Genomic DNA, 16,990 nt, shown 5'->3' on the forward strand with positions numbered 1-16,990 from the left:
TCCCTTGTAGCCTGTACTACATATGCAGAATCTGATATAATATTAACAGGTTGATTAAAATCTTGTAACACTGTAATGACTGCAACCAACTCTGCCCTTTGAGCCGATTGATATTGAGTTTTGATTACTCGCTCTTTTGGCCCTGTGTAAGCTGCTTTTCCATTGCTGGAACCATCAGTAAATACTGTCAGAGCATTTTCTAAAGGTTCATGTCTGGTAATTTTAGGTAAAATCCAAGTAGTCAATTTTAAAAACTGGAAGATTTTTGGTTTTGGGTAATGGTTATCAATGATTCCCACAAAATTGGCAAGGCCAATCTGCCATGCACCAGAATTGATAAAGGCTTGTCTAACTTGTTCCTTGGTTAAAGGAACAACTATTTTGTCTGGGTCATTACCACACAATTTTATTATTTGTAATCTTGCCTGACCAATTAATGTAGCTATTTGATCCAAGTACAATGTAAAAGTCTTAATTGTACTGTGAGGAAGGAACGACCACTCCACAAGATCAGTATTTTGAATGATGATGCCTGTTGGAGAATGTGTAGTAGCAAAAACTAAAAGTTGGAGTGGGGCTAAGGGATCTATTCTACTTATTTGCGCTGACTGAATTTTTTCTTCCACTAATTTAATTTCTTTTGTTGCCTCTGGAGTTAATATTCTTTTACTATTTAAGTCTTGCTCTCCTCTTAGGATAGAGAACAAATTTGACATGGCATAAGTAGGAATGCCTAGGCTTGGCCGCATCCAATTAATATCACCTAACAATTTTTGAAAGTCATTTAATGTTTTTAGTGTATCTTTTCTTATTTCTATTTTTTGTGGCTTAATTTTTCTATTTTCTCTCTGCATTCCTAAATAATGAAAAGGAGTAGAGGTTTGGATCTTATCAGAAGCTATTGTTAGTCCTTCATTGGAAACCTCTGCTTGCAGAAATGTGTAACAGTCTATTAATTTGTCTCTTGTTTCTGCAGCACATACAATATCATCAATATAGTGAATGATATAACATTCTGAAAATTTATCTCTAACTGGTTGAAGGACTTGACCTACAAAAGTTTGACAAATAGTTGGAATATTAAGCAATCCCTGAGGTAATACTTTCCACTGAAACCTGGTGGCTGATTCTTTATTATTTATGGCTGGTATAGTAAAGGCAAATTTTTCACAATCTTGCTCTGCCAGAGGAATGGTAAAAAAACAATCCTTAAGATCAATTATAATTAAAGGCCAGTCTTTTGGGATCATGGCTGGAGAGGGCAATCCGGGTTGAACAGGCCCCATGGGTTGAATTACAGCATTTACTGCTCTTAAGTCCATTAACATATGCCATTTGCCTGATTTTTTCTGAATTAAAAATACAGGAGAATTCCAGGGTGAGAATGAAGGCTCAATGTGTCCCTTTTCTAATTGTTCCTTTGCTAACAAATGTAAAGCCTCCAGTTTTTGCTTAGGTAGCGGCCACTGATTTACCCATACCGGTTTTTCTGTTTTCCAAGTTAATGGAATGGGTTCAGGAGGCTCTACAGTGGCCGCCCTTAAAAATGATACCCTATTCCTTTTCTTTCTTAATTTTTCTCAGTCTCAGTTGGGACTTTAATGCCATTTTCATTTTTTCCTAATCCCTTTCCTGGTATATATCCCATCTTAATCATGATTTTTTGACTCGTGGAGCTGTATAATGGAGCGGGCATAATGATTTCTGCATCCCATTGTTGTAATAAATCTCGACCCCATAGATTAACAGGAATTGAAGTAATCATTGGCTGAACAGTACTTTCTTGATTATCTGGTCCTAAACAATGTAAAATCATTGTACTTTCATACACTTCTGAAGCTGTGCCTACGCCGACAAGTCTTCTAACAGCCTTTTGTTTAGGCCAATTTTTGGCCACTAATTTAAAGCAATGCCAGAGATATCTGCTCCAGTGTCTACCAACCCTTCAAACTGTTTTCCTTGAATAATGGCCTTACACACAGGTATGCTCTCAGAGACCAGACTTGCCCAATATGCAGCCTTTCCTGCCGGATCAGTGCTTCCGAACCCTCCTGTTCTTTTTATCTCACTCTTTCCAACTTTAATATAAGGTAGGAGTAATAATTGAGCAATCTTGTCTCCTGGCCTGGCACTCCAAGGAATTGAGGAACTAATAACCAATTGAATTTCGCCTTTATAGTCTGAATCAACCACACCAGTATGAATTTGAACTCCCTTTAGATTTAAACTTGATCTTCCTAAGATTAGTCCTACAGCGCCCTCAGGCAATGGGCCATATACCCCTGTGGGGATTTTTTGTGGCGGCTCCCCTGGAAGCAAAGACTGCTTGTATGGTGCATACATCTACTGCTGCACTGCCTCTTGTGGCGGGGGATAATTGCTGTATTGTGATAACTGGCTTATCCCCTGAGACACTTGTGACAGTGGGGGTTGTTGTTCCTGAAAACCCTGAGGAACAAAGGGCTGAATTTGGAATGCCCCAGTTTGTTGCGGGGCCTGAGGCTGGCCCCTCCTCTCGTTTCCCGACAGTGGTTGTCCATTTTTATCAAATTTAGAACGACATTGATTACCCCAATGTTTTCCCTTTTTACATCTTGTACATAGGCCAGGTGACTCTTTATCTGTTGTTGTAGTAGCTTCAGTAGTTACATTTTGCTTACTTGAGACTAGGCAATTCTTTTTTAGATGACCAATTTGACCACAATTATAACATTTTTCCCCAAATGTTCTAACTTGTCCTCCTAAAGCAACTCCTGTGATTGCTTGAGCCATAAGCATAGCTTTATGCATAGCTCCTCCAATTCCATTGCAGGCTTTAACGTACTCTGAGATTACATCTGATCCTGCGGGAACCCTTCCTTTTAATGGCTTAATGGCTGATTGACAGTCAAGATTGGTGTTTTCATACGCCATCAACTCCACTATGACCTTACGGGCATTTTCATTGGTAATTGACTTTTGAGTAGCATCTTGAAGTCTTGCTACAAAATCAGGGTAGGGCTCTTTAGAGCCTTGTCTTATTGTATTAAAGGAGGGGCAGGTGGTTCCTGGGTCTTGGATTTTCTCCCAGGCCCTAAGGCAGATAGCCCTGATTTGCTCAATGGCCTCATTTGGCATTATTACTTGTTGGTCAACGGTGCTCCAATTTTGACCTATTCCTAATAGTTGATCTGCATCTATGTTAATTGGAGGATTGGCAGTCCTATTTCTTTGGACCTGTACTTGTGCGTCATCAATCAACCAAGTCTTAAATTGTAAAAACTGAGAGGGTGAGAGTGATGATTTTGCCAGAATCTCCCAATCATAAGGAATGAGTCTATGTCCATGAGCAATGGAATCAAATGTTCTCATGTAAGGAGAGTTGGGTCCATACTGTTTTACTCCTTCTTTCATTTCTTTTAGCATTTTTATAGAAAAAGACTGATATCTGGCTTCAGCTATGGGAGGCTCTCCCTCTTGGACCCCTTCTCCAGGTGGTCTTGCTTCTAATATTACTGGGAATTGCCACGCCTCAATATCTCCTTGTTTTCTTGCCTCATCAATAATTTTATGTACTGCACTACCCTGTGTACTAGGCGGTGCTGTAGGATTAAGTCTCATGGTGGGCGGCTGAGGATATGGCACCCTGCCCTGTGGCAGTGGAAATGTTCCTGGTTGTCCATACGGATTTTCTGGGGGCTGCCGATACTGCAGCTCGGCTGGCAGCCAGTATTGATAGACTACTGGCGGCTGGGACTTATTTTCTACCGGCTGGTATTGTGGACACTGTATTTGGATTGGCATTGCCATGCCAGAGACTCTATCTTTTTCTATTTGATCTTCTTTTGGAGTTTGTACTTGTTTAACCTGCATTTGAGGTTGCAAAGTTACAGGCATCTGAGCTGCTGTAAGAGGAGTTGGCCATCGTGGTTTAGATTCTGATGGCTCTGCTAATTCTGGACTCTTTTCTTCTAATTTTAACGTTTCAGGATATACTACCTCCTGTAATTGATTAACATAAACATTTTGCATTGACCGAGCCATTACCAGCTCTGCTACACATTTGCAGTGTGAACTTTCCGTTCCTTTCCAGGATTCTATCCCTGCCTCTTTTTCACAATCTACTGCACAGCTTTTAGGGACATCAGAAATTGGAACGCTATCTTCTTCTGTTTGCAATGGTTCTAAAGCTACTTTAATAATGACTCAATCATTCCATACTGTAAGTGGGATGATTTTACTTTCCCTACTTGCTTGTTTTAATTCTTTGCCAATTTTTTCCCAGTCTTTTAGATCTAAAGTTCCCTGTTCTGGAAACCATGGACAAAACTGTTCTATTGTTTGAAATAGCATAATTAGATTTTTGGTAGAGACTTTAACTCCCCCTCTTTTTAAGAGAATTTTAATAAAGCTGTGATAAGAGGCATATTTACTTTCAGTTTGCCCCATTGTTACCCTAGGTTCTTCCGAGTGCACAAGCTTACCGCAAGGCTGACTGTAGACGTACTCGGGAGTCTCTCATCGACTTGTCCTCAATGACCACGCTCTGGTGTACCTTCACCTTAGAGAAAAGCTTCCACGTTGGGCACCAGATGAAGGGGTGGCTTGCCCCTCCACACCTGTGGGTGTTTCTCGTTAGGTGGAACAAGAGACTTGAGAAAAGAAATGAGACTCAGAGACAAAGTATAGAGAAAGAAAAAGTGGGCCCAGGGGACTGGCGCTCAGCTTAGAGAGGACCCACACTGGCACCGGTCTCTGAGTTCCCTTAGTATTTATTGATAATTATCTTTACCATCTTAAAGATAAGGGAGTGGCAGGACAATAGGATCATTGTAGGGAGGAAATCAGCAGTAAGACATATGAACAAAAATCTCTGTGACATGAATAAGTTTAAAGGAAAATGCTGTGCCTTGAGATGCATATGCAAACATCTCCATAAACCTTTTAGCAGCATTGTTTCAGCCTATCACATGGGGAGAAACCTTGGACAATACCTAGCTTTTCGGGCCGGGCGCGGTGGCTCAAGCCTGTAATCCCAGCACTTTGGGAGGCCGAGACGGGCGGATCACAAGGTCAGGAGATCGAGACCATCCTGGCGAACACGGTGAAACCCCGTCTCTACTAAAAATACATAAAAAATTAGCCGGGCGCAGTGGCGGCGCCTGTAGTCCCAGCTACTCGGGAGGCTGAGGCAGGAGAATGGCGTAAACCCGGGAGGCGGAGCTTGCAGTGAGCTGAGATCTGGCCACTGCACTCCAGCCTGGGTGACAGAGCAAGACTCCATCTCAAAAAAAAAAAAAAAAAAAAAAAAATACCTAGCTTTTCTAGGCAGAGGTCTCTGTGACCTTTGGCCATGTACGTGTCCCTGGGCAGTTGAAATTAAGAGAATGGTGATGACTTTTAACCAGCAAGCTGTCTTCAGGCACTTATTTAACAAAGACACATCCTGCACAGCCCAAAATCCATTAAACCTTGAGTCGCCGCAGCACGTGTCTCTTGCAAGGACAAAGTTGGGGGTAGGGTCACAGATTAACAGCATCTCAAATACAGAACAAAATGGAGTCTCTTATGTCTAGTTCTTTCTATATAGACACAGTAACAGGCTGATCTCTCTTTCTTTTCCCCACAGAAGTGTTAGTTTTTTATTTGTTCAATCATTTGGAAATGTAAAATCCATTCTTGATTCGCAGGCCACGAGAGCAGGCAGGGACAGGCTGCCCCTTGCCGACCTCTGGAATGAGCTTAGAGAAGGAAATGACAGGCTGGGCCAGCACAGCCTCCTCACAGCAAATTCGCTGCAAGGGGGTCCTTCTTAGCAACCACTTCTCATCCTTCATCTTGGCTTCAAGTGCAGTTCAGGTGGAGAAAGAGAGAACAGAACTGGCCTCAGCAACAAGAAGGAAGGAGACGCAGGGTCAAGCAGCCCTGTGGACCGATCACACTCAACATTCACACCAAGCGGAGCACAGGCAGGACCAGCCCAGGGGGGCCGAAGTGGAGGCTCTCTGGGGTGGGGGAACTCTGGGTGGGCAAGATTCACAACCTAAAACTCATATAGAAGTTCTACACAGCAGTAGTTACAGAAAACACACACTAAGAAAAGGCCAAAATAAAAATAGGACAGCCACCTTTGACCGCACCTTATCCCTCAGGAACCCACCTTCAAGCCCTGGCAGATGAAGACTCACTTCCTGATGCACTTCCCGGTGAATTATGTGGGCGAATGCATCCGAACTGTCCCCTACACGGACCCAGATCATGCCAGGTAGGAGGGTGGAGGTCGGGATCTCTCAGGCCTGAGCCTTACAGAAGCAACTTGTCAAGCCTGTTCGAGTTCACAGGGCATGTTTTAGCACAGGAAGAGTCTGCACTGACTCTGAGTGTTGGACCTGGGGCTTTGTGAGTCTACGAGCAGCCCTCTTTAAACAGCAGAGTCTTTATGAACAAAGGCCCTAACCACAAACTCCTTTCAAAATGCCCCATGTACTCCCCTCATCTCTAGGTGGAAATTGAATGAATTTAGGTTGAGACTTCTGATAAACATGGTAGATTAAGCCTTCGTGAGGACAGATGCATGGAACGGCAGCAAAGGTAGATCAAGACACAAAGCCACAAGGGAGAGTGGGAGGTGACCCAGGCAGCCATGGGGGCTGCAGGAGAACCTCATGAGCCAGACTGTGGGTGGGTGGGTGGGGGGTGCCTGACCCGGGGCCACAGAGGGACAGGGCAGTGGGGAGAAACCAGGTGGTCCTGCAGAGCCCTGCAGATGGCAGGGCTGGAGGCTGCCTCACAGTCCCTCTGAGGAGTTTGCCTCCCCTGTCTCCCCACCAAGTCAGAAGCTCAGGGAAGGAGGCCCGGGGTTGAGCGGCCAAAGCCACGGCCGAGAGTGAGGGTCAGGCCTGTTCCCAAAGTGGCGTGGGGCGAGGGAGTTTGCAGCCTACGAACTGGCCCTCCAGCCCTTTCTTCCAAAGTGTGGCTGCCCCTCGGCTGTGTTCATCCCATCTGTGGAAACTGGCCAGACCAGGAGGACAGACTCACAGACATACACTTTTGGGGACCTGTCAGTTGGGTGTGGATGACACAGATCTGTGCAAAAATGTTATATCCCGGAAATTCACTTCCTGTATCCTTGTCCCAGGCAGCTACCCCCATGAGGGACTAAACCAAGGAGGAGACCCCCAGGGTCTGGCTCCAACCTCGCTGGTCCCAACTGATGGTGCCCCAGCCACCCGAGTGGTAGAGAGGGGAAGGCAGGCTTAGGCCTGGGCAGTCTATCCTGATAGGAGAAGGTGCCGGGCCTCCAGGGTGTACGTGTGTCACAGTAGGACCACAGATGGGGAGGTGTGTAGCCAGGTGGGAGGAAATATGGGGCTGCAGTGGGGGCCCAGAAAGAGCTCTTCTGTAGAAAAGAGGTGTGTGGTCAGCTGTTTTGTTCATTAATTTCCATATTTGTAGGAGATAAACAGATCTGTCTGCTGTGCCAGCAGAAGAGTGGTCTGTTTCCACCATCCAATAGGAAAATGCAGACAGAAAACGCTAAAAATGTGGAGGTTCCCCCTGGGCCAGGGGGATTCTAGATCTTTTTTTCCTTGTTTTTTGTATTTTATAATCTTTCAACAGTGAGCATGTGTTTTTAATATACAAGTAACAGAAATTTCTCAAGGAGGAGGATGCATGGATGGATGGAAGGCCATCCCTGCTGGTGCTTGTAGAGGCTCCGTCCCCCAGGGTCTGGCTCCGACCTCGCTGGTCCCAACTGATGACGCCCCAGCCACCCAAGTGGCACTGGGTTTCTCCTGGAGGGCCCACACGAGATGGTCATGACTTCTCCCAGCACAGCCACTGGGAACACGCCCACTCCTTCCTTGATTTCCCACCTGGCCTATTTGACTCCCTTCATCTGCTTTGGGAAATGGCACATCTGTGGAAGTGGTGACCCGGGGCTGATCTCGCCACGGGCGTCTTTAAGGAGCCTGTGTCTTTGCTGCAGACGCTACCATCATTGTCTGCCCTGCCTTCTGTCGGAGGTGGATGTGTTCTGGAATCATCTAGAATGTGATGTCACGATTCGCAGTGGAAGGCAGATGAAATCAGGCCCGTTCCTGGAAATGTGATGTATCGGAGAGTGTGTGTTTTCTTAAGGGATTCCTATAAAACTCAAAGAGTTTGACTTCAGTTTCCTTTTTTTTTTGGTATCCTGATGTGAGACATTTAAATATTCATTTGCACATTTGCCTTTACAATAGAAATAACCTCTTTCTACTTCACCAGATTTTAAAAATGCCACATATGCATTGGAACAAGTTAAGCAGTGTGGTGCTGGAAGTGTTAGATTCCCTCCCCACCACCACTGCTTTCAACCATGTAATCCAAGACAACTGCTTGAAAATTGTGCTTCCTTGTGCTTTTTAGTTTTTGTTAATTAAAAAGAAAATCTCATGCCTGTAAGCCCAGCACTTTGAAGGCAGGAGGATCACTTGAAGCCAGGTGTTTAAGACCAGCCTGGGCAACGGAACTAGACCCTGCCTCTACAGAAATTGTAAAAATAGGCGTGGTGGCACGCATCTGTAGGCCCAGCTACTCAGGAGACTGGTGGGAGGATCCCTTGAGCACAGGAGTTCAAGGCTGCAGTGAGCTGTGATTGCCCTTATGCACTCCAGCCTGGCGACAGAGCAAGATCCCATCTCTTAAAAAACAAGAACAAAAAAATGGGACCGTAATTTATGTGACATTATTGTACAACTTGATTTTATTTTCATTTTCACTTAATCCAATAATTACTTCATTGTCTATGCTTTTTTATCAGCCATGGTGTTTTAAACTTGCATTTTTTAATCATTAATTTCAGTCTTAAAATCCTTGCATGTTTGATGACTGCTAAATTCCTACATACAGAAATTCGAGAAAAAGGTGGCGCTTACAGTGGAGGCGCAAAACTCAGCCACAGTGGGGTTTTCACCCTTTACTCTTACAGGTGAGCTTTGCTCTAGTTCACACATTGGGACGCACACGGTGTTTTAGTCTCCTACTCATGATTATCAGTGTCATTTTCTTCTACTGCAGTGAACTTTAGACAAAAGTTGTTCTATGTGCTGCTTTTCACTTCTCGAGCACTTAGCCACACCCAGCAATGTCCTTTCTGGTGCAAGGATTGGGGCCAGCAGCGTAAACGGGAAGCATTCTGTCTTTAGTAAACCCTGGCTTAAGCCAGCATATTTTGGCAGAACACGGTAGTGCCTCCATCCATGGTTTTGCCTTCCATGGTTTATTACCCAGTCACCCTTGGTCTGAAAATATTAAATGGAGAATTCCAGATATAAACACTTCCAAAGTTTTAAATTGTACACCATTCTTCTAAGCAGTGGGATGAAAGCTGACACTGTCTACGGTACCTGCCTGTTGGTCACTCAGTAGCCATCTAGGTCATCAGATACGCTGTGGGTGTCCAAGAGCTTCTGTTCACAGAACGCTTGTTTTACTTAGCATAACTTTTATTACAGTATAATTGTTGTATTTTGTTAATATCTTGCTGCACCTAATCTATAGACTTTTTCATAGGCATAGGAGAAAAACACAGTATCCATAGTGGCTGTCTGAGGTTGCAACCCTGCTCTGGGGGACCTGGGACACAGGCCCCAGGTGAGGGGCTGCGATACAGCCTGAGAACATTCTTAGCTCATTTCATTTGGAGGTGCCTGATGTGGATGCAACTGTTAGCTTTCATAAACATAACACCGTTATTCTAAAATAATAAATTCTTGATTGTGTATGGCTTTGCTGCCCAAGAGAACCTGTATTCTGACACTTTTTAAGAAGGAGCTGGCCAGGCATGGCGGCAAGTGCCTGTGGTCCTAGCTACAGGAGGCTAAGGCGGGAGGATCCCTTGAGCCTAGGGAGGTTGAAGCTGCAGTCAGCAGATTGTGCCACCACACGCCAGCCTGGGCGAATGAGAGCCTGGCTCGTGGATGCAGAGATAGATTAGGTAGGTAGGTAGGTAGGTAGGTAGGTAAGCAGGCACGTAGGTAGAGAAGTCGGTAGCCGTTGCCACCCTGCTGAGTTCTCCCATTTGCTGTGCTGGAAGCCACTCTTCTAGACAAGGATGGGGAAGCAGCTCACAACCCCTCTGCAGCTCTGAGTCAGGGTGGAGGGAGGGCTGGGCTCTTTCCATTTACACAAAGGGAAGTCTGGATCAGCCCCCTCAGACTGATTCCTGTACTGCCCTGGGTGTGTCCTTAAGGGAGATTAAAGGAAAACCTTTGTTTGCTTGATTTTTCCATGTGAGTCTTCTGTAATTTCCTCGTAATCTTGACCTGCCCCCACCCTCCACATCTTTCCTCTTCTGATGTCACAGAGAGGTGGATTTAAATCATCTGGGGAGGACTTTATGCAGACGGACCCTGTCTAAGAGGGAGAACGTGTTGAAAGTCTTATGTGATCGGATTTAAACTTCCACTGAGAGTAATTGAGCAATTTGTCAGGGGGCTGTTTGGACTAGATCAGATGTAAAATAGAGCTGTTAACCCATAGAAGATGTTGAACTGTTAAGTCACAGGTTTGTCATAAACTTGTCCTTTGGTAAAATGCTTGCCTATTTATTTCTCTGGGTTTCCTAGGGACCCAAAAGCAATAGAGACACTCCAATCTTTTGGGAAGGTTTACTGGGCAAAATCTGGAAAATTCACACAGCAAGACATTGACGAAGGCAAACTTTGTCTTCTCAACCGTAGATGATCCTGTCGCTCCTTCATACAAAGGTATTGTGAGTGTAACAGTGAGAATCTCAGTCCACAGCCTCGCAGATGACATTGCTGTTTTCCGAGTTCCCTCATGCACAGGCAGGAGCACCAGCTTCTGGCGCCTCTGTCCTTGCCTGTGATACGATTTCCACGTCTGACACCCTAAATATTGGCCTTGGAAACACGCTTCCCGACATCTGGGCGAGAAGAGTGCATCCTGTCATTTCAGTTTTACTGACCTGAGGCCCAGTGGGGCCAACCCACGGCAGTGACTGGGCTCATTCGTGTGGAAGGATGACGTGACCACGGCCCAGGCCTGGCCACATTACACTGTAGAGCCACTTTTGCTCACAGCATTATCAGCCTCACGCGGTCCTGAATGCATCCACGCTGCAGAAGCAGGCCTTGGTAAGAGTCAGCGTGGCTCGTGGGAGCTAGAGGTCAGGGTGTGATCTCTGGGCTGTTAGACATGACCCTGTGGTTGAAACACGTATGTGAAGTAACAGTGAGATGCACCTGTCCCCTCTGGGACACGAGGGCATAGCCCACTGTGCGAGCTCCTGGGTGGCAGCCCCCCTGTGCCTGTGGTTTGTCTTCTAGGAATGGACCACTTCTTGTACGGCCTCTCGGATGAGATGAAGCAGGCCCACAGGGAGCAGCTCTTCACCATCAGCCACAAGAAGCTCCTGGCCATGAGCGATAGGTGAGTGGGGAGTGGGGAGTGGGGAGTGGGGAGCGGGGAGTGGGGGAGACAGCGTCCGGGATTGGAGACCTTAACGGCACTGAAGTAGAAGCCAGTCCTCACTGACCTCGCCTGCCTTCCTCTCAGGTACCTCGGCACTGGGAAGAGCACGCATGGCCTGGCCATACTCAGACCCGAGAATCCCAAAATCGCCAAGGACCCATCCTGGATCATCAGGTGAGCGGCCCTGGTGCCCCCAACTGTGCAGGAGCCCCTGAGACAATAGGCCTCTAGAGCTGAATATGAAAAGTCAGAAATGCTACTGCTTTTCCAAGAATATTATGCCATTCTTAAAGTGTTGCCAACTGACTGGCAAGTCAATCTTAAGAGCGACCAGGAAGATGTCCATTGAAATAGTCATACACGAAATGCCAAAGATGCACCACGTAGAATTTTCACTTTCTACTGACTGAAAGGCTTGTTTTACCTCATTAGTTCTAGAATATTTAAGAATCTAAAAATAAAGGGCAACTCTGATTTAACCTCTGCTTGAGTCATTATCTTAAGTAGCATTTAGGGCTTTTACTAAAAAACAGAAGTAAAATGAAAAGGTACACAAAGGTGTCCCGTGTCTGCCTGTGCTGATTCATGAAACTCGATTACACCGAGGCCCTGTGGGAGCGTCCTCCTAACAGACGGAAGTTCAACGGGGCGGCCGGATGGAAGCAGTCCTGAGAAGCAGGTGGGCTGGGGTGAGTAAGCGCTCGCTTCGTCTTCACAGAGCCAGAAAGGAGAGCCGCCACGCCAGCTCTTCTTGGCCGTTGGACTCTGATTTCCCAAACAGCTTGTTTTTGGGGTCTCCTCTCCCTCCACACAGCTCTCCACCGCCGTTTCTGAGGCACAGCTGTGGTCTCCTGCAACCTAGAGCTAAGAGGCAGAAACGCTGTCCCTACAGGAGGTGGGCCCACGAGGGCAGCAGGGCCGTCACGCCAGCACCCATGTCTACTCTGGCAAGAGTCATCAGAGAATTCCAAATTAGGTCCCAGCAAGGACCGTGGCTTGGACTGGACGAGAAACTGGCTATCAGATTTTTCAAACCCCCACCTTGGTGGTTTTAACATGCAGCTAGGATTGCAATCAAGAGGCCGAGTAGGTAAGATTCATGTGTTCTCTTTTACTTTCTAAGGAGAGCAGGAGCCTGGGGTCAAGGCCCAGGGTCCTGGCCTGCTGCTGTGGTTGGAAACTGACACATGGCAATAAACATGGCATTCCCCTTGGCCTGTGTAAACTACTGGCTTTGTTCTCCTTTTATGACTTGTGCATAGTTCAGTGATCCCTACTAAAAATATTTTTATAATCTTTGCCGACAAAAGTGCTGAGAAAACCATTAGTAGCCACCCATAGATTGAGGTTTTAATCTCCTACTTAAAAAACTAAAACGGAGGACTGTTGGAGTTGTAGGCAAACGTTTAATACACACATCTGAAAGCATGAGACACAGTCCAGACAGCACGCACTGGAGCTGGTGGGGCACACGGTCGGTGACAGGTGCTTGCTTGTTAGGTATTAATGTCAATAAATACTTTCAGAAAGTGCTGATAAATAACTTAAGTGTTACAAAAACAGATGGTCCACGGTGAGTCCAGGTTGCAGGTACATGCAGGCAGGACTGGGTCAGACGCTCCAGGGCTGGGCTGCACGTGCTCTAGCTGGCCTGAGTCCGACACATCATAGTTGTCCATGTACTTGGCCAGGATCTTCATGAGGGGCCGCAGCTTGAGCCACCACTGTTCTTTGGGAATCCTGTGCCTGTGGAGGGATGGGGGGACAGCAGTGAGGCTGGGAGATGCCACGGCCAGCACAGTGAGCCGTCTTGCCAGAAACACGGGGTTTGTAGGGTCGGCTGAATCAACTAGATAATAAAGCCAATTTCAGGGTCAAATGAAACCATTGCTTTTATATTTCTAAAAATTCTTCCCAAAGACCTAGTGGTGGTTTCTTATTGTTGTTCTTTTGAGACAGAGTCTCGCTCTGTCCCCAGGCTGGAGAGCAGAGGTGCAGTCTCAGCTCACTGCAACCTCTGCCTCCCAGGTTCAGGCGATTTCTCCTGTCTCAGCCTCCTGAGTAGCTGGGACTACAGGTGTACACCACCACACCTGGCTAATTTTTGTATTTTTAGTAGAGATGGGGTTTCACCATGTGGGCCAGGCTGGTCTTGATCTCTTGACCTTGTGATCCACCCACCTAGGCCTCCCAAAGTGCTGGGATTATAGGTGTGAGCCGCCATGCCTGGCCAAGACCTAGTATTTTTTAACTGAGCTTCAGAAAATCTAGTTCCTCAAACCCCTGAATGAGTTGCCGAAAGCAACAGCAATGGCCATTCTCCTGTCCTGTACTCACGTTGGCTGGGTTTGCTAAGGCAATAAGACCCCAACTTACTCAAAATCCGTTTGCTTCTTCAGCTCTGCCACAGGTTGAAAAATAAGGTTTCTTTTGCTTATTTCCAGCACACAAACGGAATCATCGGTGGTAAATTTTTTTCCTATAAAAGATTTTAAAAAAGATTAACAACACCCTGTCACATGGGCAGGTGGGAGAGCAGAATCATGGGGCGAGATGAGAAGTGAGATTCCTGGCAACCATCCTGAACCTGGCCTGGAAGCCTGGGGGAGGCTGAGAATGGCCAAGAACGGCCGAGAACAGCTGAGAACAACTGCACAGTGTGGCCAGCGCCTGGCCTGGGCAGCTCTGCTCTTGTGGGATCGCCCTGATGGCTTCCTGGAAAGCAGCTTTTGTTTTTCCTCTCAGTGGAGAGAATTTTTCACTAAATAGTGGAATAGGGAAATTACCTTAAGAAATTGATGCCCACGAATACACACACAGAGGAGTGAGAAACATCCATAGCTAAATTAGCAAAAGAAAATCGATATAGAAAGAATCAGTCAGTTCTTCAAAAAGACAAACCAATTGAAACTGTTCACATCACTGTTTTTTGTAGACTGTCATTCTTCTACGTTGCACATTGGCAGTGATAATGGTTTGCCCTAAAAAAGCACACACCTGGTATGACTGAAGAAAGCTGAGGGGGGTGGGGGCAAGAAAGATGCTGGCACAAACAGCCACTCAGGAATGAGTGGGGACCAGCCACATTGGAACAATTAACAATTGTATTATACAAAATGTCATGTTTTTTAAAACTTTTCAGTTTATCTAAAGATTTGTTAGAATATGTAACTTACAAAACTGATTTAAGGAAAAACATGCATAGTTCTACAAACATGAACAATTCATTCAGCAGCCAAATCTTCCTCAAAACTGGAAGTTCTGACAGATGGAGTTGCAAGGAGGTTGTCCTAACATACATCCAAAAAATAGAAGGCCCCACTTAAACTGTGAGGGAAACTGCGGGCTGATGCTCAAGATCTCCAGAGCAAAAAGCCTGCACAAAAGAACTTCAGGTTGAATCTAGCAGTGATAAAAGAGAACATGTTACCCACGCCCAAGCTGACCTTATCCCAGGAATCCAAGGTTGGTTAAATAGCAACGCTCAGAGACCAGCAGGAGTTAGAACATCACACGCAGCTCAGTACTGGACTGAAGAAGGAACCAGTATACCCTACTTCTCCCCGATAGGACAGCATTTTCACCAAGGCAGACGGCCTCCCTCCGCGGACCCCTTACCTCTGCCCCAGGCCTCCTTGAGTTTCGCAGTGATCCACTCCATAGCTCTGGCAGAGATTTTGGTTCCAAAGTTTCTATCAAATGGAGAGGGTGCCCCACCCTGTTGGTGGTTAGAGTCATATGAAATATCAGTTATACAGTAACACTTTGTTGTTAAATAGAAATGACGATTTCTATTTCACAGAATTCACGTTTTTATTTCTAGGTCTTTACGGATAGCTGGAACAGAAAAAAACACAATCTCTGTTTCCTGTAGCCTGAACTCAGCCTGTTAAGCAAAAGTGTCAAGTGTTCCCCCTGCCCAGTAAGAGGAGGATTTTAATAAATGGAATGAGTCAACTAACAATCTCCAATATTTTAAAATCTTCAATCAGGATTTCATAAACTCATCTGGGGTGGGGATGGGTCGCAGCTTTAAGAATCTGATAAACGTTGTGGATTCTTTAACAAAATCACACATACGCCTCCTATTTCATCATCATTTCAGGGGATTCATCAGCTCTCTGGAATAAATTCACGGGCTCTGGTTTAAAAGTATAAAGAATAGGAGGTTGTGAGGAAGGAGTGTGTGTGAGTTAGGTATTACATGTCTGATAATCCATTTTAAATCTTAGGAAGCTCCAGTTTTTAACTCGATGAAGTGTTTAATTTGAATAAGCATTTCCAAGTAGTGGGGTTGTCACTGTTTTCATGAAAGCTGACAGTTCCCTTAAAATCCCCATTACTCAAACCTCACCAACAAAAGAATCCTAAAGCTGGTGATGTTTGGCATGACTTAAAAGTTTAGATGATTTGGCTGGGCATGGTGGGGATCACGCCTGTAATCCCACCACTTTGGGAGGCTGAGGTGGGCGAATCACCTGAGGTCAGGAGTTTGAGACCAGCCTGGCCAACGCAGTGAAACTCCATCTCTACTGAAAATACAAAAATTAGTTGTGCATGGTGGTGGACACCTGTACTCCCATCTACTCAGAAGGCTGAGGCAGGACAATCTCTTGAACCTGGAAGAGGTGGAGGTTGCAGTGAGCCAAGATTGCGCCACTGCACTCCAGCCTGGGTAACAGAGCAAGACTCTGTCTCAAAAAAAAAAAAAAAAAGTCTCCCAGCTAACTGGGTGTATGCATACACTGCAGATCGTTTTGTTGTATAGTGACAACACACGCGACACATAATGTGACACAACAAACTGACACAGGATGTCGATTTCACCTAAGCCCAGCTAACAGGGAGTGATGAAATCTCGTGCTGTGTTGCTCTTTCCCACCCAGAACGCAAATCATCCCTGTGCCCTAAGTCTCCATGCTGTCTGTGCCTCCTGTCCCTGAGTCACTCAGTAGCCGCCTTGGTTATCAGATGGTTATCAGTACCCACCCCCTCATGTATACAGGGGGCGGGTACTATCCCCAGGTTCAGGCACCCACTGGAGACTTGGGACACATTCCCTGAGGCTAAGAGGGATGACTATTTCCTTCTTCCTTCATAAACATCAGGTGCTAATTAGAGAAATGATTTTAAGATATCTAAAAGAGTAAGACTATAAAGCAAAAATTTTAGTTGTCTAAATGCGGGGAAGTCTGTAGAGCAACACACCACGACTCTGTTCTGCAACTGCTCAGCGTATAGTGCACTCCAGGGGCAAAGAAATTACCACTCATCCAGCCCAAAGTCACAGAGCAGAATCTAAGAACCGCAGTGTTACGGTGACCATAAGATCAGCCCTGGTCTCTCACTCACCTGAGCACAAGGCCCCTCTGGATAGTAGTCTTCATTTTCTGCGTCAGGCGCTCCACATTGGACTGGAAAAGAGCATTTTGTTAATCAGACAATAAACTTCTGCTAAGCACCTACTGTGTGCCAGGTCCTGCAGGGCAGGAAGTGCCAACCACACGTGGTGGTGAGCGTGGCCAAGGAG

At 45.9% G+C, this 16,990-nt stretch overlaps 2 protein-coding genes across 3 annotated transcripts in view; one reads left to right on the plus strand and one right to left on the minus strand.

Annotated features, from left to right (window-relative positions):
* LOC140711231 (uncharacterized) overlaps positions 1 to 12,688 on the plus strand; it is a gene marked incomplete at its 5' end in the record, with an annotated part of 43,213 nt that extends 30,525 nt beyond the window's left edge. Inside the window, 4 exons of the mRNA XM_073014155.1 lie at positions 11,316 to 11,418; positions 11,545 to 11,634; positions 12,067 to 12,149; positions 12,275 to 12,688. Of these exons, the coding sequence (XP_072870256.1) occupies positions 11,316 to 11,418; positions 11,545 to 11,634; positions 12,067 to 12,149; positions 12,275 to 12,294 (296 nt within the window). The remainder of the gene's footprint in view (positions 1 to 11,315; positions 11,419 to 11,544; positions 11,635 to 12,066; positions 12,150 to 12,274) is intronic.
* Positions 12,689 to 12,846: 158 nt separating this feature from the next.
* The window catches only part of LOC140711227 (ATP-dependent 6-phosphofructokinase, platelet type-like), a 159,993-nt gene continuing 155,849 nt past the window's right edge, over positions 12,847 to 16,990 (minus strand). For both annotated transcript variants that reach the window (XR_012092380.1, XM_073014154.1), the window contains exons 3-6: positions 16,813 to 16,874; positions 15,079 to 15,178; positions 13,837 to 13,939; positions 12,847 to 13,206 (exon numbers count right to left, since the gene is read on the minus strand). Coding sequence is in view for 1 of the 2 variants with exons in the window: in XM_073014154.1 (XP_072870255.1) it covers positions 13,005 to 13,206; positions 13,837 to 13,939; positions 15,079 to 15,178; positions 16,813 to 16,874 (467 nt within the window). In the remaining variant the exon portion in view is untranslated. The remainder of the gene's footprint in view (positions 13,207 to 13,836; positions 13,940 to 15,078; positions 15,179 to 16,812; positions 16,875 to 16,990) is intronic.

The sequence above is a fragment of the Chlorocebus sabaeus genome, unplaced genomic scaffold (genome assembly GCF_047675955.1).
Source record: "Chlorocebus sabaeus isolate Y175 unplaced genomic scaffold, mChlSab1.0.hap1 unalloc_scaffold_337, whole genome shotgun sequence".
NCBI lineage: Eukaryota > Metazoa > Chordata > Mammalia > Primates > Cercopithecidae > Chlorocebus > Chlorocebus sabaeus.